The sequence below is a fragment of the Primulina eburnea genome, chromosome 17, assembly GCF_022965805.1.
Source record: "Primulina eburnea isolate SZY01 chromosome 17, ASM2296580v1, whole genome shotgun sequence".
NCBI classification, from domain to species: domain Eukaryota; kingdom Viridiplantae; phylum Streptophyta; class Magnoliopsida; order Lamiales; family Gesneriaceae; genus Primulina; species Primulina eburnea.
Genome location: NC_133117.1, coordinates 1,794,346 through 1,815,385, shown reverse-complemented (window position 1 = coordinate 1,815,385; position 21,040 = coordinate 1,794,346). Strand labels below are relative to the sequence as shown.

The 21,040-nt window shown below is 32.7% G+C and overlaps 2 protein-coding genes across 6 annotated transcripts; both read right to left on the bottom strand.

The window, feature by feature from the left end:
* Window positions 1-10,133: 10,133 nt before the first annotated feature.
* Window positions 10,134-12,688, bottom strand: LOC140818747 (G2/mitotic-specific cyclin-2-like). The gene is made up of 8 exons (XM_073178799.1): window positions 12,532-12,688; window positions 11,998-12,145; window positions 11,869-11,923; window positions 11,503-11,781; window positions 11,044-11,418; window positions 10,806-10,964; window positions 10,536-10,714; window positions 10,134-10,442 (listed from the first exon to the last, which is right to left on the bottom strand). Exons 1-8 carry the CDS (start codon window positions 12,566-12,568, stop codon window positions 10,295-10,297), a joined length of 1,380 nt encoding a protein of 459 aa, XP_073034900.1. The 5' UTR covers window positions 12,569-12,688; the 3' UTR covers window positions 10,134-10,294.
* Window positions 12,689-13,760: 1,072 nt separating this feature from the next.
* LOC140818097 (stomatal closure-related actin-binding protein 3-like) lies at window positions 13,761-19,754 on the bottom strand. 5 transcript variants are annotated; one of them, XM_073177939.1, is made up of 13 exons: window positions 19,517-19,754; window positions 18,328-18,623; window positions 18,018-18,146; window positions 17,315-17,407; window positions 16,846-16,986; window positions 16,611-16,679; window positions 15,688-15,771; window positions 15,372-15,552; window positions 14,959-15,075; window positions 14,718-14,776; window positions 14,441-14,575; window positions 14,128-14,277; window positions 13,761-14,006 (listed from the first exon to the last, which is right to left on the bottom strand). In XM_073177939.1, exons 2-13 carry the CDS (start codon window positions 18,604-18,606, stop codon window positions 13,968-13,970), a joined length of 1,476 nt encoding a protein of 491 aa, XP_073034040.1. In that variant the 5' UTR covers window positions 18,607-18,623; window positions 19,517-19,754; the 3' UTR covers window positions 13,761-13,967. The 5 variants fall into 5 exon arrangements, with proteins under 5 accessions (XP_073034040.1, XP_073034039.1, XP_073034043.1 ...); XM_073177938.1 differs by having other exon boundaries at window positions 19,513-19,753; XM_073177942.1 differs by lacking the exon at window positions 19,517-19,754 and adding an exon at window positions 19,304-19,467.
* Between the last annotated feature and the right edge of the window lie 1,286 nt (window positions 19,755-21,040).

Genomic DNA, 21,040 nt, shown 5'->3' with positions numbered 1-21,040 from the left:
GATCGACTATGGTGTCACAAGCTTCTTTATATATGTAGGAAAAATTTTGAATGATAGAGTCTAAAAATGATCGGATCAATTAAAATTTTCGAAATATTTATAAGTCGTTAAATCTACATTAAGATATTATTTGAAAAACTAAAAAAATGATTATGAACTTTTCTTTTACAAATTTTCAAAACTTCGTAAATGAAAAAGACATAATCGTTTTTTTTAAACATTTGCAAACACTACTTAAGTGAAATTTAATTTGAATGTATTCAGCCATTGAGATGGCTATAAGACGAATATATTCATGCCAAAACTCATAACCCTAAATTCTAATCCTTTTAGTTAGCAACAAAATTAAGTATCACTTATAGTTGCCTAGACTTGGTATCTTATCTAGATAAAATCTTAATAATCAAAATGTATTTTATATCTGTATACAGTGTTTTCAAAATCAAATCGAACCGGCGGGTCTCACAGGGAACCATACACGGTTCCAACTCGGACATTGTCTAAAAACCATTTGACAAGTCAAATCGATTTTAAACCGGTTTAGAACTGGTTGGAATGGTATTGTACCAGAAAATCGGTTCAACCTTTTTTCGAATTTATTTTATCTTTGAAAAATTAATTTTCTTATTTTTAAAATCTTAAATTTAATATTTGGTTATACATATACATGATTATTTGGATTTGAAATCCATTAAAAATATTATTTTAGTAATACTAGAGTTTATTTAATCTAGGAAAAATAATTTGGGAGACGATCTCACGAGTTGTATTTTGTGAGAAATATATTTTATTTGGGTCATCAATAAAAAAAATATTACTTTTTATGTTAAGAGTATTACTTTTTATTGTGAATATTGGTAGGGTTGACCCGTCTCAAAGATTAATGAGATCGTTTCACAAGAGACTTACTATTTAATCTATTGTTTTTGGTTTAAAATATATATAACGGTAATTGATATTTTGAACACATGCATATAATGATTTAGTTTTTAAATTTTGATTAAAAAAAATTAATCTATTTATTTACATGTTTTATGATTTAAAATTTAAAATATATTATTCATTATATAATATTAATATTTAGATAATATAACAGTATTTCGGTCCGTCCAAGTAAACTAGTTTGATCGATTAGACCGTTTTTTGAAGATAAGTTGGTTCGATTACTGATTTGATTACGAAAACATTATCTTTAAGATAAAAAAAAAATTCTATTGGATTTGATGGGTGAGGACCCAGGATTCCTTGTTGCTCAACTAAGGAGAAATAACCTAAAAACACACACACATATATTATTGTAGATACCAAATGTATTCCACATTTTCACTAGTGGAAAAATGCCGATAGAAAGGAATTTCAACACAAAGATTCCATGAATGATATTCTCCAGCATCAAATTTTATTTAATGTCATGTCTTTAATTCACATGTCTATTCATGTGAACGATCACTACAAGATTGTGTTTGACATCCTAATCTTACGTGTTATGTTTCGTCGTTAACCTTAAATTCACTCGACTGTAAATTATTCGACTTAATGTTTATTTTAGAATCAAAATGATCAGAAACGGTTATGACATTCTTATCGAACTCATCTGTTTATTTTTTTTTTGGAAAATTTAGTCATTTTTTCGATTAAAACTGATGTGATACTCGCTGGTGTGTGTAATTTCATGTCAACACTCTCGATGAAAAAATTTGAAATTGTCCAAAATTGAAAGATACATTATTTTAACTGAAATTTGATAACAAAGAGTAACAAAATCGCAATGAAACAAACATACATGACCAAAAACACAGTCTGTCCCTAACTATATAAATGACTGTTTGTAAGAAATAATGGGGTTTAGTAGCTTCCGAAATGATTGATGCTTGAAGAATCAATACCTCGATTAATTTTCTGCACGTATGCTATAAATAGCCCATCAGGGTTCACTGAAATTTGCAAAAATCTAAGAACACTCATTAATTTTTTTTATTAGAAACATAGGAAAACTCTATTTTCCACTAATTCTTAAACTTGATTGCCTTTCAAACCCTCGGAGAAATATATTTTATCATGAGATAAAAAAAAAATATAATTCATCTTAGTAAATTGCATGATTGTCGTTTTTATTTTGTTTTCGATCAATTCATGATCGAAATATTAACATGATATCGAACACCAGCAATATTTATTTTGTTTAATCTACTAATTTGTATTTTTTTGTTTCAGTAATTTTTTATCGGAGTGTTAACATGATATCGGACACCAGCAATATTTGGTGTCACGTCATCATTTTTTGACATCATATCAGCATTATAGTGAAAAACTAAAATCGAAAAAAATAAAATTAATATACTAAAACCGTAAATAATGACCGACATCAGAACTACAAATGAAAAATATACAAGATGCATGAACGAAAATGAAACTTTCCGTTCTCGGAACATCCAAGACAACTTATCCGAAACTTCTATACTCGAATAATTTCCGACATAGTTTTAACATAACAAACTTGAAGATGAAAGAATTTTATCTTGTTCGGGGAATAAAACAAGAGAAGAAAACCTTTTTCACAGCACAAAAAACTTCTCAATGCAAAGCAGGCACTAGTCTAAGTGAGCATGGATGAGTGGACGACATGGAGGAAACTAAATGGGCATCTAATCAGCCCCAATGCTCTCGACATCGAGGCGTGTCACGCAACACCACCACAATTGGCTTCACGCAGGGTCCATACAGCGACGCAGCCATGGGCGGGTGGAAGCGATCGTCCCCCTCGATTTTTATTTTCATTGACTATGGTCCTAAAATAATAATTGTTTTTTTTCACTTTCTTCCCTAATATTTGTTCTTGTCCCCCTAAAATTTTTAAATCTTTTTCCCTCTCAACCTCCATTTTCTGACTCCGTCCCTTGATCCATTGACATGATATCATAATTATCATTATTATCATCATTCTGAAAATTGCTCGCGAGTAGTGAAATCAAAATAGTCAAAGTTAATGCACAAAAAATAAATTTTGACAATTTAGTGGATCGAAATCCATCACTCTTAATTATTTGACTCGAGTTTCTAACACGAATCATATTGTAATACAACAATTTAAACTTATATAATTGGTGTTGCCTAGCTAGCTCGTCAATATTCACGAGTTACAAGGTTTTGTAATTGTCGAAAGGGGAAATACTTAACTCTATCGACGCAAACGATCGAAACATATATGAGAAAAACTTGTATGAGACGGTCTCACGGGTCGTATTTTGTGATATGAATATCTTATTTGGGTCATCCATGAAAAAATATTACTTTTTATGTTAAAAGTATTACTTTTTATTGTGAATATCGGTGAGGTTGACCCGTCTTACATATAAAGATTCGTGAGACCGTCTCATAACAGATATACTCAACATATATAGTGGTCGGATTATTATATAATTTAAATATTTAGATCTATTATTACCATATCTTTAAAATTGTAAGCATTTCGTGATGCAATTGTAAGAAATATTCATTATTCTATATATCGTGTATGTACACACGTCTAGCTTCTTTCATGGCACATAAAATTAAGTGTTGGGAATCTCTAGTTAATCTTTTGGAGACTACGTTAGACTCCACTCAAAGATTTTTTGGGCTTTAAACTGAGAAACAACTGTTGCACTGATTCAGACTTAACTTTATATATATATATATATATATATATATATATATATATATATAACAAATAATCGATCCTTTGATTTCAAGAAAGGGGCACTTCACCAATATTTTTTTTATAAAAAATATATATATCTCTATTAATTATAAACAACATACATATTTTTTTGGCAAAAACTTGTGTGAGACGGTCTCACGGGTCGTATTTGTGAGACAGATCTTTTATTTGGGTTATCCATGAAAAGATATTACTTTTTATGCTAGTGTGTTTGGTTGAGTGATTAAATAAAGATAGATTAATAGTCCAATATTTATCGTTAAAATTTTAAGTTGTTTTAATAATCATTTTGACCCGGTTTAAGATCCAATTTTATGGATAACTATTTGATAATAAAATTAGATCTTAAATCGGGTCAAAATGATTATTAAAATATCTTAAAATTTTAACGATATATATTGGACTAATAATCTATCCTTATTTAATCCACTCAACCAAACACACCTAAGAGTATTACTTTTTATTGTGAATATGGGTAGGGTTGACCCGTCTCACAGATTAAGATCCGTGAGACGGTCTCACATGATACCCACTCATATTTTTTTTTCATTTAATTAAAGAGGCTTTGGTTTAATTTCCGTTGTTCGTAGTATGGATTAAAGACGTTTCGATCGAATATAAATTTTCCAATAATTTGAAAATACGAAAATAGGCTAATTATCTTAGAATATTCAAATTTATACCTTGCTTGTCATACATATAACACATGTACGTACCATAATGCACTATTCTTTTCAAGCAACAAAGGAAAATTTAAGTGCTTGGCGTCACCTTTCATCGTTGTGAAGAAAATGGAGACGCATGCATGTGAACTGATAGTAAATTGTTTTTATTCTTTCGGGTTCGGGTATGTTTGTCTTTTTGCGATTTTAGTCATTTATGTTGCAACATTCAGTTTTAGTCTACTATCTTTATTTTTTTTGGTAATTTTAATCTTTTTATCGACATAACGCTGATGTGGTACCAATGCAATGATGATTTGGAGTTCACGTGTATAGCGTCGAGTCAACACTTCCGATAAAAAATAGTTAAAATTGACAAAAATCAGAATTTGTTAATACAGAGGACTGAAATCGCAAAGAGACAAAATCACAACATAAAAAATGTAGTTTTCCCTACTATATATAATACATTTTATAGCCTGGTTAAATTAAGCAATGCGCCAGGATCTTTGATCGATCAAAGACTGAACATAACTTTGATTATTTTTTTGGCTTTCAGTCTTATTTCATCCTACCGCTGACGTGACACTGAAAATTTCTTATTTATCTGATGATATGTCATCAATTTAAACAAAATAGTCAAAAATTAAAAATTAATGTACCAAAACTAAACTTAATGAACCAAAATCCAAAATCTAGTCAGTGAATAATAAAAAAACTAATTTTCTAATGGTTTAAATATGAGTAATTGTTCACACTATGACATAAGATACGTGATTTTTTTAAAAAAAATGGGCTATCTGATAACAATTAGGTTATGTATCCATGCCTATTTGAAGCATATATTATTATTATTATTATTATTATTATTATTATTATTATTATTATTATTATTATTATTATTATTATTATTATTATTATTATTATTATTATTATTATTAACAAATAAACCAACCCCACGTACTTGCAAGCAAAAGATAAAACTCATCAATTCAAAGTGATCGCGTCCTTTAATTTTTGTGTCTACTTTAAAGACAACTTTTTCACAAATTAAACAATAATGTATAAAACAAAAAACCATAGCTTTTGAACCAATAATACTACATTTATAATATTATCTCGCCTTTCACCATAATCAATTTTTGGATTCATTGACCATCTGTCTTTTTTTAGAAAAAAAAAAGAATCAACAGATTCTAAATTTTAAAAAATGTATATACTGCAAGAATCTATTTCTCTTATTTAGAATGTTTGATTGATAAAAATACACTTTTTATTAAAAAATTATATATGTAAAATCTCATTTGTTGTTGAAATCAAGCGTTTATCCTTAGGTTCAAAACTATAGTGATTAGTATAAGCGTTATTTTATTTTCTTATACTTTTTTTTGTGTTAGCGCCGAGCTCTGTACTAATCGACATATAGATATAAGGGGTTGCACCTACTTATATACCAATAAGTCTAGTTTTTAGGTTCGTAAGTCCGAAGAGAAGCGTGTCTTGTTGTTGATGTCACATATCACGTTCCAGATCCTAGACTTATTATTACATGTTGTTGATAATGTCTCCACCAAAAATCAGTTCTACCTACTAAGATCTTGTATATCTATAAGATTAGAAATGACAATTTCATTCAAACTCATTGGAAAATCTAATATCCGACCCAATATAAGAGGATATGAAGGGTTTTTTTTGGAATCGATTAAATAATCGGGTATGAGGATTTTCGGGTGCAGGGATAGAGGCGAGACCGGCAGCATCATACCTGACACGAATTATAATATAAAATACACACACATATAATAAGGTCAATTCTAATATTCTTTTGTTAAATAATAGTGGTTAGATGAAATTAAGAAAATTATTGACGTAGAACTTATGTTATCCTTGTAGGATATGGTGTTGAGATAAATTATTTATAATATTTTGTTTTTTCTAGTTTGCTAATTTTTTGTCTTCAATCTTTATTCTTATTGTTCGTTTAAGAATTTGGTAAATATGAATTAATTAATTGAAATAATTTAAATTTGAAAAAAATGCAATTGTAGTTGGTAATAGAATAATTGGGTAGTGTATGGATATATGATCCTCCAGCGGGTATTGAGATGAGTGACATCTTGAGAAGTTCTCGTGCGTCGAGTAGCTGACATGGCTAACTACTGTAGTTTTTGGCTTAGTGGTAAGCGCTTGATCATGACATATTCAAATCCTACCCGAATATGACCCAATGGACCTATTAACATCCCTACATACGACCTCTTTTATGGCTCAATCAACCAACCAGATCATACGACAACGTAAATGGCTTGACGCAACCTACTATGATATTACAATAGCTTCTATGGAGCTCACAAATCTCATTATCACTCAAGTACACTTTTGACTTGAGTTTTTATATTATGGAAAATTTCAACTAAATTCAATAAAAGTTGTTCTACTAAAATATACTTTTGAGTTCCTTACACGAGTGTTATGTATATCATATCTATATCTAACTAATAAAAGCACTGAATTATTGGATTAGCGTTCAAGAAAAAAGTTGTGGTCAAATATGCATTCACATTTTGTCATTGCATTGGCCTTTATTATTAATTAATTCAATCATGTAAACCTAAAATTAAAGGCATTGCATCCTTTACAGCTTTTTCCTCCTTTGATTTTCCACTGATTATTAGCTACTAATTAAACATGATCAGCAGCAAACTTAATCAAACAATCAGAGTAATCACTACTGATAACCCAAGAATGGGCCCATCAAAATCCGGCTCAAACTCTTGGCTCATCCATAACACAGGGTAGATGGCTCATGACAGGCCGATGTATTCTCCTATAAATATCAGTTTATGTTCGAACATTCAATATATTATTTTTCAACAGCACTCTTCGCTGCTCCCCCTTATACCCTTCTCAGTCTATGATATAAACACCACTAATCTATTTTTTTTTTAAATGACAGTTGTAGAAAATAACAAGAACGTACTAACCAGATCATCTTTAATTCGGACAAGTCCTTTTCTATTTCTTTTTTAACCTTTTTTTAACGTATCCATGAATAATAATAGTTTAAATTGCTCAAGTTTTCTTTTCTTTTTGTATCACTTTTGGTAATTTGTCTTGTTGAAATATTGACTACACCTTTACTCAAAGGCACCCAGCCTGATTTTTAAGCTCGATTCATCACATAAAATGTAGACACCAAATGAATATAATTGGCATGTCGATAATTGTTATCTCTTCTTTCTTTTTCTTTTTTGACGTGTTCTTCCACATCTTTTCTTATATCTAAAAGCGAATGTAAGAATATTTACAATGAACAATTTTGTAAGACCGAACATTTATCGTTTTATCAAAAATTATAGCTGATGATAATATACAACTCAGATTATTTAAATCGTACGACAGCTGAAATGTCTCTTTTCGATTGTTCTACCTAATTACAAAAATTTATCTCAAGTACCCAATATTTAAAGTGCCTTTTCTTTTAAGTATATCTAAAGAATATGGTTGCTTCCGAAATTGGTAGAGCTCTTATCGTAGCAATCATTTTAAGAATCTTGCGGCATTACGAGACTTGAATTATTATATGTCATTATTAATGTTTACATAAATTATTTGGATTTTCTTTTCTTCTTAAAAACCGAGTAAATTAAATATTGTGTTTTGAAAAAAAAAAATAATAATAATAATTCCAATTGTTTTCAACTTTTCATTAATAGTTGATTATCAATTCAATGTGTAATTTTATCAAGAATTTCGATGGATTTTAAATAATTATGTGGATTATGTGCATGTCAACTTGATGATTAACGATTTTTTAAGGTTTTAATCTAGGCATGCATGTATTCATTAATGACAAAAACTTGTGTGAGACGGTCTCATGGGTCGTATTTTGTGAGACAGATATTTTTTTTGGGTTATCCATGAAAATTATTATTTTTTATGTTAAGGTACTGTTTGGTTCAAGTACTTGTAAGTACTAATATAAATAGTCCTATTATATCACTTGTTTTATACAAGTATTATTTATCTCGATCAATCAAATTATTAATTATTTATTTCACATCAATCAAATTCATCCGACCCTTAGCTTCAATATCTCTCAGTCTCCATTTTTGCAACTGCTTATCGGAAGACTGACCTGCACGGATTCTATCCCTCAGAGTCGACTGAACTGTCATAGTAGAAAGATTAGAAGCCTCGCGAGGCCGGACTGGAGTTGGAATATCGAGATAAAATTTAATAATAAGAAAATATTCTTAGTTGAGGCGCCTGATAGAGCCTCTTGTCTTGACTATCGACCTCAATGTCCCTCTGGTCCTGCTATTGTAATTTCCAGACACAGGAACCCCAGAATTAGAACATGAGGAAAATAACTGTTTACCTCCTCCAAAAACCATTATAAAAATTCTTAATAATTTATCTCTTATCAATCAAATCAATAATATAAAATTACAATATTACCCTTAATAAATAATATTATTAATATTCTATTAATATTTTCAATAGTGACAAAATGATAATATCATATTATCTCAAATTTAATCAATCAAATCAATTAAATCAAACATTATATTAACTATCATTTTCTATTTAATTTATTATTACAAAATATTATTTATCTTCATATTATATATCTCATACCATAAACCAAACAGTATCTTAAGGGTATTACTTTTTATTGTGAATATTGGTAGGGTTTGAGCCGTCTCACAGATAAAGATTCGTGAGACCGTCTCACAAGAGACCTACTCTTCATTAATTTGTGGTTTATTAAAGGAGTTTATGTATTATTGGATTCTAATATTCATTTGATTTTATTTTAAGTAAAACTAATATTTATAAAATCTTTTATTTTTATTTGTTGCAAAATATAGTAAGGCATCCTCCGCTCATCTCGACTCGAAACTAATGTTTTTTTTTTAAAGAAAATTATAAATAAAAATTAATTTTAGTAGTTTAGAAGCATTTTTTTTAAATAAAAATAATTTGGCTTCCAAATTTTAATAATATATTCATGATATGCATGGTGTCATTTTCTCAAACTTATGTTCTTTTCAAATAAATTGGGTACGCATCACTTTTCTTAGACGGAAAATTAGAAAAATGTTTAGGCCCGATTGGTTTTATATATTTTCAAAAAATGGACTGGATTTTAATTTTAAATTTTTTTCCTCTTATTTCAAGAATATTATATCTTATTTTATTCATATTCCACCAAATTACGAAATTTGACGAAACTAACAAGAAAAAAACTTTTCAAAAAAATTAAATAAATAAAATTGCATAAACAATATGATTTTTTGAGTGTGTTTGTTTCATACAAACTAGGTATATTATGTTATTTTTTAAATTAAATCATTTTATTTCCGTACACATTAATAATTTTTTGTCAACATGGGATAATTTTGAATATTATTCGTGTTTTTCTGGAGTGATTATTTGAAATTAAAATATTTCGAAGTCGGTTTTCTTTTTCTTTTTTTAAGGAGAAAAAAAAATTACATTTGTTTGGATAAAACTGTGGACTCTGGATTTAGAAATTAATAATATTTCGGTGTTACGTCAAAAAAAAATTTATTTTTTTGATTGGTTGAGATGCTAAAATATTAAACATTTTCGGGCATTAAAAAATATTAAACATTTTCGGGCATTAAAAAATATTAAAAGACGAGTAAAATTGTATTATATATAGTTTTTAAATTATGAAATGTCTCGAATATTTTATACTCAATCTGATTGAATCACTCGCAAGAAATCACAAAAACTTGATCTGATTCAACATTAACTTTTTATTAAATGCATAAAAAGAATTTATGAAATCAGGAACTGAAACAGAAAACGAGTCGAGGATTCAAAAGATAAATCATCAATCCATCCTCCTCTAAAAAAATGAATGAAGTTAGCATCATATATTCTCTCTAGTAGTGAAATGTCAGTTGGAAGCAGCAGCCAAAAGAGATTTGGCTGGGGGCAGCAGAGCCACCGCCTTTCGTTCCATACTCGTGTATTTTCTGTATATCCCCTTTAGCTTGTTCTCTGCCGCCGCTGAATGGAAGCTAACCAGTAACTTAGCACAATCCCTGATCACCAAAGAATCAAGATTACATACATAAGCAGCATACCACAATTATTTTCAAGAATTACAGGCCTGTTTTTCTTGTACATTTACTTACATGAGCTGTGGTTCGGAGAAACCGGTGTGTTTTCTAAGCGTTTCGTTCCAAAGGGGCGTCTTATTCAAAGTGAATCTTGCTGCATAGACTGCTGAGGCAGCAATCACTGAGGGACAGTACATTAGTGTAGAATAATTCATCATTCCAAGCTCAGCCAAGAAATAGACCATGTTCTCCACCTATGAAAACCACCCAAGAGCTTAATAATTTAAGAATCTTGGGCATTTTTATACCAAAAAAAAATAAAATCAGTTCAAACTGTCCCCTTACATCCGAATCAGTCATGGATGCCTTGATGAAACGAACAAGAAACACGTATGGAGTCGGGACAGTCAAGTTCCATTCCAATTTCCCGAGTATCCGTTTTTCCATGATCAAGACTTGTTTGTTTGAGTAGGTGTTGTCTGACATGCCAACTAGCTCGTTAACCTGCAATAAAATCTCATGGTTAATAAGAGATTTTACCTAAATTCAAACGAGTAAAAATGTCAAATTTTTATATATGCACCTCAGGAGCCCAAATTTCTTCGTATTTCGAGGCTATAAGCATAGCACTCATGCCCACCAGCTGAAGTTCCCTTCTTGATGCAGTCGTGGCCGCCAGATAACGATCCAATATGTTGATGGTCAGGTAAAGAGTCTCAGGAGAAAGCTCGAACTTGTAGTGAACTTGGATAAGCCAATCTATTAGAATGGCTCTCATCTTCTCATTAATTTCCGGCTGTGAATCCATGTAATCATGTGGCCAGCTTTCATGCTCGGCTGACTTGTAGTAACTGTACATGTCTTCTACATATTCAACAACTGCCAAGTCATTGTTAACATCAGCAGCATCAATATCCACTATGTCCTTCTGTTTGTCATTCAGCCCATAAGCAGCAGCCTGAAAATCAATCAAAATGTCTAAAAAAAATGCTTCTGAAAATAGGCAAACAAGCTGTAAAATCCCAGTGACTATGATATAGACCTGGCTTCTGGCAGTGAGTGTTGAAGTAAGAGTTGGAGCCTTCTTTCTTGATGACGACTTATCCACCGAATTCTCAGCGAGTTTTTCGTCGTTTACTACTTGTGTTGGCTTCTGTTTCACGTGAACTTCCTCAGTATCAGGGCTGATTTCAATGATCTCCTCAGGCTTAGGTTTGGTAGCATCCTTCTTCTGAGCAGGTTTGCGGGCCAGGCCGGCTCTTTTATCGGGCAGAGCTCCATCCGCTACAATGGCTACATTTCCATTTACTGCCAATGAGTTCTGTAATTCAAGAAAATCCACAAAGATTTATTAGTGAACGTAAACTTGAAAAAGACTATTTGCAAGATGTGATTTCAAGAAACACACCTTGTTTTCTGCGGCAGCCGCCTGGGCATTGGCGAGTAACTGAGCACAGAAACTCCTGAAAGTACTACCAAAAGGTTATCAAGATCGATAAACAATCATACCCAAAAGTTGATCAAGATCGATAAATACCTTGTGGCAGGTCGAGAAACTTGAGGAAGTGGCTTGCCTTTGACCCCACAAGGGGCAACCATATTCCCTATGTCGCCAAGTGCACGTCGGTTCTTTTTTTCTGCAACCATGTTCTTCTGTTTAACGGCCCCAGGAATCGGTGCCTCGCCTATTATATTTCATCGTGGATCAGTCAGTCAAACAGTAAATCTTGAAAATATATATGCAAAAGATTCAAAACAATGAACAAAAAGATTGATCAACATGTTCATGGAGCCACTGACAAAAATTTATATGCAAAATTTTTATAAAAAGATTTCACATTCATAAAAAATGACTTGAGGCATAACACCGTTGCTACACAAACAATACCGTAAACAATAGAAATATGATATCATTCAAAATCACAGAAATCCAAAAAATAAAAAGAAAAAGAAACCCGTAGAATTTCTAGCATGGCTATCAATAGTCTTTTATCGGACTCCAAAATCAAAAATAAAATTAAAACTCAAACAAAACACACCCCCCAACAGATACAACGATTGAATCCAATACCTATGTTCTTCGGCAGAATAACTTGTCTTGACGCCATATTATAGTAAATTTTACCCTCTTCTTCTTCTTCTTCTTCGATCCCTCTTCGTTCTCTTCTCTCTGTCTACTCACTCCCACGCACTTCTACTCTCTGAGAAAGTAATGGGAATTCGCAAAAGGGAGATGAGACGCCTCTTTTTTAAATTAGAGAACCAGCGCTTCGTGCCAACGGTCGTCTTTTCTTGGTTTTTTGGCCGTTGGATTGGAGAGGTCGATCTGACGGCCTGTATTAATTGTTTGTAAACATTCGTAATGCGCCGCCTGGGGGGGCTTTGTAGCCGTTGTACTGTTCAATAGTTACCGTTGGAGCATATGTTCTTAAGGTTAATAATATTAATTGCCATGTCACACGTATATTATTCGCATTATTGCGCCACAATAATAATTAAAAAATAAGAAAAAATTATATATTTAAAAAAAGTTCACATAAAAAAGCTAATTAATTTTATTTTAAAAACTTGTAATATAAGAAAACTAATGGCCAAAATGTTTAATTTGTCTTGTCATAATATATTCTAACTTCTAAATTGTTTTGCACAATAAATTAATCAAATGCAATTTTTTACCATTATGAAACTTATCCCTTTTTTATATTCTTAATCTAGCGGGTGAAGAGGGTTCGAACGTGAGCCGCGGGCTCAAGAAATCCCGAATGAAACCAGTAGAGTTAAGCTCCGGTTTCTGAAACTTGTCACTTTTACCGACATTCGCGTACATTAATAGGTACTGTTCATATGAAAGATGAGTTCATAAATGTTTGTTATCCCGAATTCTTTGAAGTCGCGTTTGGATAGAAGGATTTGAATACTTCAATTTGGTTCAAAATTAGAATGAAACCTCATGTTTTCATTTCATCTCGAATATGTAGTCACAAATCCAAATCTATCGGTCTCGGAGTGGAATTTGGGTTATCATAGGTTCATCATTAACTCATTCTGGTCAATTTAGCTTCATCCTATGTATTACATGGAGTTGATATTCCAGAAAGCAAAAAAGGTGTTGCCACAGCTAATTTATTTCCAACACAAACACATTCGAGTCCCAATTTTTCTAACAAGCCATTCGAGGGGGAAAAAAAGAAAGAAGAAGAAGAAGAAGAAGAAAGCACATAGATATTGATTGGTATTCAAGCTATATTTGAACACAAATGGGTATATCCCCCGGAATTGTAAATATGGAAAGAAACTCCGAATGGCAAATCATCAAGAATGAATTAACAATTGAATGATGGGCAGAAGGTGTTACAAACTACTACCTATGAAATAGGCAACACAAAAACCATGCCTACGACGTATTGTAATGACTAATGGGAGCTGAACTGATCAAACTCGAATAAAAACACACACAAATACACACTCGGAGTTATCTTGCATCAATCGAAATTTAAATCTCGGTCCTTACAGCAATGCATCGTCATCTGGACCAGCAAGCAAGACCTGGTGAATCAATCACTATTTAGAATCTTGTTTTTAAGGAATCCGAATTTGATAATACATGAGAAAGAAGCGTTGTGGTGTTTCGCGTGTAAAAAGAGATTAAAGACAAGAAGCTACTTACATTGCAGTCAGAAGCATACTTTCTGGCAAGAATCAGGGCTCCATTTCTGTCGTTCTCGGAGTCGAACACCAGCACAAAAGATTGTCCTTTTCGAGCCTGCCAAAACAGTGACTTGGCTGCAGAATTGCCTCCTCCTCTGAACCCACATAGCTGAAAAAGATTATTATCGAAAAGATTAATGTCAGATTCTTCAGTTACAAACCTGGATTTTTCTTAGGATTGTGACATGATCGAACTCATAAATCAGTTCGTAGTTAGTTTCAGTTACATGTTCAAACAGTTGTGTGAATCATATGATTATCACTGTCTATACCTGCATCGACTTCGAATATGAATCTCTGGCCTTGGTGATCCATCCTCTACTAAGCTTTATTCTCGTTTTCCCAATGTGAAACAAGTGCACGGATTGTGATGAATAATTCCGTCCATTCATTTGAGATATAACTACCTGTAAACCGAGAAGTACTAGCATCTCAAAAATAGATGTTTCAAGAATAATTTAAACATGGTATGACAATAAACTAAGTTCGAGATTTCTCCATAATCTGGAAGATGCAATTTAAATAAGCATAGATTCTAAGGTCACGTACGTTGAAGTCGTTGTTTGGTTTCCGCAAAAGTGTCTCTACGTAGCCTGCCAAGTTAACAGCTGTAGGGACAGAATTAAAAATAAAACCTCATTAGCCTTCCTCGACTCTCACGATTTTTTACATAGTCCAACTTATAACAGGAAATAAGCATGAAAAGAGACTAAGGTAAACGCATGTAATACTTCAATGGCATAAAGATGGAATCGTAATTCTTAACAAAATCCATTAACCATATACCAACCTTTATCGATAGGGCCATCTGTTGTCAGACAGATCTTTTGGCCATTTGAGACTATGTCCACTTGTAGAACTCGACCAACATCAATTGGCTCCGGTGCATAAACGCACTTGTTCGCACCTAGCAGGGGTGAATAGATGATGTACTAAGATAAAAATCAAAGAAACTATACACATTTTTTTCTCCTAAAAAGATAGTGTAATTAATAAAACTTGAGTGGAGAAAATTTGAAAGACCGATTACTGGTGCACGTCTAGTTTTACATAACTTATGCTGTTTATGGATTATGGACGAGGAAACGAAAAAAGGTCATTGATTTTAGTTGTCCCCCTTCAGGCTTGATATGATCTAGGAAATCCACAAATCCAAAGAGAAACAGCGTACCGTGAGCCAAAAAAGGAAGGAAGTATTGATACCTAAAATAGGTTCTCTGCGGCTGGATTGAGAAGAAAAACGATACCATTGGACTGAACATTTTGCAAGCTCTGCTGCTTCATTTGAGCATGAATGAATCCGTAAAATGGAACCTAACGATTGAGAACCACTTAGCTCATATAACTGGTTTGAATTATCCTTGGCCTTCCTGCTCATTTCCAACTGTAAAGTGGGAAGACATATAAGTCGGAATAAATTGAATCTTGAAATAGAAATTTTAATTGTGACAAGTCAAAACCATAGCAATAGAGCTATCCCACAGTATTTGCAGAAGGGTAATAGAGGAAAATGCCAGACCTCATTTCTAAGTTTAACTGAAACCATACATTTCTCTCTAATTTGAAGTCTCAGTTCTCGAAGTTCGTGTTCCATCTCCATAACCTTCAAAACATGAAGTAATTTGTAATTAATCGAATGAAGCAGTAGGGAAATGGAAAACCATAAAACAGGGACCAGTGCAAAATATAGCCAAAATGTTAGAGAGCCAAGGTTGCAGGAACGTACAACTAAGAAAGAGCAAAACACTATGACATCGCTCACAGTATAAGTAATCCAAACATTAAAGAATGCATTTCATGTAAATAGCAGTTTCAGTAAAGTTGTGAAGGAACATACTTAAAAAAGTGATTCTGAAAGGAAAAATGAGTAGTTCTCTGCAATTAAAATTGTGGCAAAAGGGTGGATCTGGATATTGTTGAGAGATGGCAGGGTGAGGTGATGGAATGATCTTATATGCATTGCGGAAAAATCTAGAATTTTAGGAAAATTACAAATGGTAAATTTCTTTCGTATGGATGAGCTGTCTGTATGCTTATGCAAAACTCAGAATCGCAAAAATTTTGTCACAGAAGCAGTTATATGTGTCTGACAAGGGAAAATAAAGATTAAATGTGATCTTTATGACAGCAGTATTTAAGTAACTACGCCCAGCTTTATCAATCTCCACTAGAAATTGCATGAACTAGCCGAATGTAGTTTAAGAAATACACTTTTGCATCTCAAAGTATGCATTAACAACATGATCAAATCAATTAGTGATCATTTAAACTTCAAACTAGGATAAGAATGTGAACTATATTAACTGACATATCTAGCCATTTATAACATGAATTAATGAGTCAGCATGAAGTAATCATATTTAAAAAAAGTCATGAATGGCTACAGACGAACATAGTTCCAGATAACAGTTGTATAAAACCAAAAAGGCTATTTCAACATACTTTAATAGGCTGATGCTTTAATTTGATTCTTCTGGCTTCTTGAACCTCTTCGATTAGACCCTCCAATTCCTGTAAGTTCAGAAACTCTGAACATCATAAAAAAATATGGAATCTGCAGTAAGGATAATCGAGGGGAAAAAGTAGATATCTTGAAGCTGCTCAAATAGTCAAAGGTCAGTTAGGGGAAGAAAAATTGGTAAAAGCAAATCAAATTTTCCTAAATCAACAATGTTACCTGCTGTTTCCCTGAACTTTGGTTTCTATCTTGTTCCTCAAGGGCTTCTCCGATCCTCTGCACCACTGCTCTAGCACTTTCAACTTCAGCACAAGCAAAAGACTTCTCTTGGTTGACCAATTTTTTAGCATCTTCAGAAGCCTGCAAAAAAAGCAACTTCACTTGTACAAAATCCATAAAGGGGAGAGAAATATTTTACAGGTGAGTTCTCGAGGACAAACAAAATAACCACCTAAATGAGCCTAAATAAAATTGAATGATGCGAATAAGATAGTTTTTATTTTTTATATACAAATAAGATAGTATGTATATGTTGGATATGCAGACGGTAAAGATCAGATAATTATATCAGGAAATTACTGAAAGTAGCTGCTTCTGCCATACCAAGCTACAATCTATGAACTAATTGAGTGCAAATGCGGCAAACAAATGTGGCAACTATGACAAATTTTGTGTTGTGCATGTCAACCTGCTTCAGAAAGTTCACTAGCTTTTTCACTTCAAACTTCTCCTGAATTAGCTCTCCTTCTTTTTGAGTTAATTTTACGGCCAAAGCCTCCACCTGGAACATTAACATATGAGCACTATAATGCATAAATTTAATAGCATTTTGATCAACGAAATATGGAAAGATTACTCTGAATGCACAATAATCAGACAGCTGATAGTTAACCATACATTCAACTACGACACTGACAGAGAATTGCATGAGAACCACTTAAAAGAATAACGTCTTTTGGTTCTTGGTGCTTGAATTTGATGTGAAAGAACTCCACTATTATCTTTTTATTTATGGTTATAACGCTCTATTGGCAATTGTAGCAACACCGATCAAACCTCCAGTAATTGTAAATTACATGTGGCTACCATCTTTACCTGCATGATTCTACAAGCTTTTCGAAAATATTTCGTGTTTCTTCCTAATCAAGCTCATCAAGGCAAAAGAGGAAACAAGCGTACAAGCCTGAGGCTTTGAAATGTTAACTAATAAATCGTTGGTTTTGGATGTTCTTTTACGGGTGATGAGTGATGATACAAGGGTGAAACGAGTTCTGAATAATACAAAATCTAACAACAAACTCACCAATGCAGCAGGGATCTGAGTAAAAGTTTCGCGAATAATCAGCGAAGAATCTTAATTACATAGAACACTATAATCACCATAAACTGACCATCGAAATAGCCTTTTCCACGTCTTCTTTGTTCTGACCAGCCAATCGTCCTCTCAGATATTCCAACGCATCCCTAAGCTTCTTCAGAAGCACGTGTCCATCTAAAGAAGCTACCTCCCTAAGTTTAGCCTGAAATCCAAAATAGATTTCATCGTTCATCTCATCATTTTTTTTGTCATCAATGTTAAAGTTACAGGAAAAATTCCGAGAAAAATATATCCAAAGCACACTGCTTGAAGATAAAAAAAAAATCCTTATGTTATTAGTAACACAAGAAATTAAAGGCAGAAGCAAAGTGGCATTAAAGGACCTCATCTGACAACTTAGCTGCAGCAGCCAAATTCTTATCGAATTTGCTGGCAAGATCACGAACAGACAAACGCTTATGCTGTTGCGTTAGCTGATTTGTTTCCTGAACAACCACCTCCTTCAGGGGTGGACCCTTAATGTCCTCCTTGATCTCTTCTAAAATATGATCATCAGGTCCTAATTTGTATTTAGGGAACTGATCAGACTTGAAGCTCACATCTGCTGACACTGACCAAACTGCCGGCACCACATCGCCGAATTCTGGACTAACCTTCGTCATTGCCAAGAGTTTATGCCCTGTTACATCGAGAGCGGAGTCATTTTGTCTAAAAGAAAACAAATGATTCAATCAAGATAATATGTAAGCAAAACCTTCAGTAGTAAAGAACACCAAACCCAACTCGTGTTGCTTGCTTTTAGAGGAACTACACTAACAGTACATTGAAAACAAAGAATTAGTCTAAATGAATTTGATTGAAAATGCAGTTATAATGCCTAAATTTTCTTTAAAAATATCTTTAAGATGTCTTCAACAATCTAAAAGAAGTAGTTAGAACAAATAAAGGAATCAAAGCCAAACAGGGAAAAGGTGAGCTTGAGCACCAAATCAATAACTAAAAATATAGTTTTCCTCACAAAAACACACAGCTAGAGCAGCCAAGCACGCCCTTTGTAAAAATGCCAACCCAACACAGAAAACTGAGAAGGCTCGATTCTTCTAAATAAATACTTCAGTCGAGAATGACCTCTCACTATCCCCGAAATTACAGTACCAATTGTACGTCGAGTATGTATCGAGAGGAAAAAAAAAGAAAAAAAAAAGGAGCCAAACTCCCGAGAAAATCGAATCTCTAGAGGTTCATTTCAGAACCTGAATTTTTGAGATAGCAAAAAGGGTTGGCAGGACAGATGAATTATATGCAAAAAAATTCGTGTATAATTGAGAAAAAGGCCAAAAAAATAATAATCTTACTCACAGTGACAAGTTATTATTGCACACAATGCCGAGAGTACTACAGTAAGAAAAGATGGCACAGACTCATGTTCTCCTTCAAGAACTCGTTAGGCAGAAATGGATAGACAAAAAGAAGAAAAAGGACCGAGAAGGGTCGGCAGCCCAGATGAATTCAATGCATGAAATTGTACTACAAATCAAACCAAATTCAAAAAAATATATATATCTCACCTACAGTTGCAGATATCAGTTCCCACAAAACAAAATTCACAGAATATACTGCATTAAGAAGCAATGGAACATATTCACATTCTTGACTTGACCCGCATCACTATTCTTCAAGATTTCAGCTATGGACAAATGGATAAAAGTAACTATAATAATAGAGAGAAAAGATTGGTGCTAGCAAATATGTGAAGGGAAGCAGTTGAGGAAGAATCTGTAAGCTTTTTAAAAGCAAAGTGAGAACTGAAAAGTAAAAGGCTTGACACCATTTGTGCTGACACGCCTCTATAATTCCGCCTCTCTCTTTTCCAGTCAAAATGACCATTGGAACTCAAACACATTGTGAAATGACATGAAAGTCCTCGAAAGATTTTAACTAATTGAGTAGGATATCAGGAAAATATGCAAGTAAAATACATATTATACTGTTCAACTGAATTAATTCAATAAGTTTAGAATAAATAGTATGATGTATTAATAATTATGTATTATATTATTAAACAAAAAATAATTAAAAATACATTCGACTCGATTTTTCTAAAGCATTTATTTGGTCATCAAATTGCAAACCGCACAAAACACTAACCATTCAGACACAAAATATAAATCAAAATAAACATAAACGACGCATAATATTTAAAGAACAACACACAAATTGATAAATACAAATACTAACAATCCGAATTACTATACTCCCTCCCACAAATAGTCAATAAAAGCATCTCGAAGTGCATAGTGAAGCGACTTATTTTTTATTTGACGATGTTGTGCAAGAAACTCTTGAAATCAGACATGATCATCAGGTGCCGTTTCGACAACTGGGATGGGTGCTTCGTGGATAATATGTGACTGGCGGCGGCACATGCTCATCCATTTCATCTTCAATTAACCCTTTCATCCTTAAATTAAGTCGATAATAAGTGTTTGTAATAAATTGTGCTATGTGTTTTATTTTTTCATGACCTTGTTCATTATTTTCATTTGGTGTTTATTATAAATATTAAAATTACAATTAATTAATGAATAAAATAAAACACTTCAAATAAATTAAAAAGAATTAAAATATTGAACACTAAAATTAATTTAAAAAATTTAGAAAAATGAAATGTATCAACAAAAAGTAAAAAAAAAAAATTACACAATCATTTTGCAATTTTGGTGGATGGTATTTTCGTAATTAATATCATTCTCCAAAATTTTGCTCCAAATCTATAGTGATCCTCCATAATGGAGGAGAGGAGGGCTGGAGTTGCTCTTAAAATATAGTGATTTGAGAGTGGCAATAGTGATTTGAGAGTGGTAAATAAATCTCACTGGCGTTTCCGTTAAACAATAATAACTACAAATTATTAAATAAAAAGGACAGCCTCTTCCCACGCGCTGTCCCCACTCGCCTCTCAATTAGGTATCAAAGCCCCCGGCGTAGTAATCGATGCACGTGCTCGTACGCTCTCTGAACTTGGACAAACAATCCTCGCCTTTTGCGGATTATTGATGCGTGAGCATTATTTCCTGGCTTATCCGCCGGTTTAAG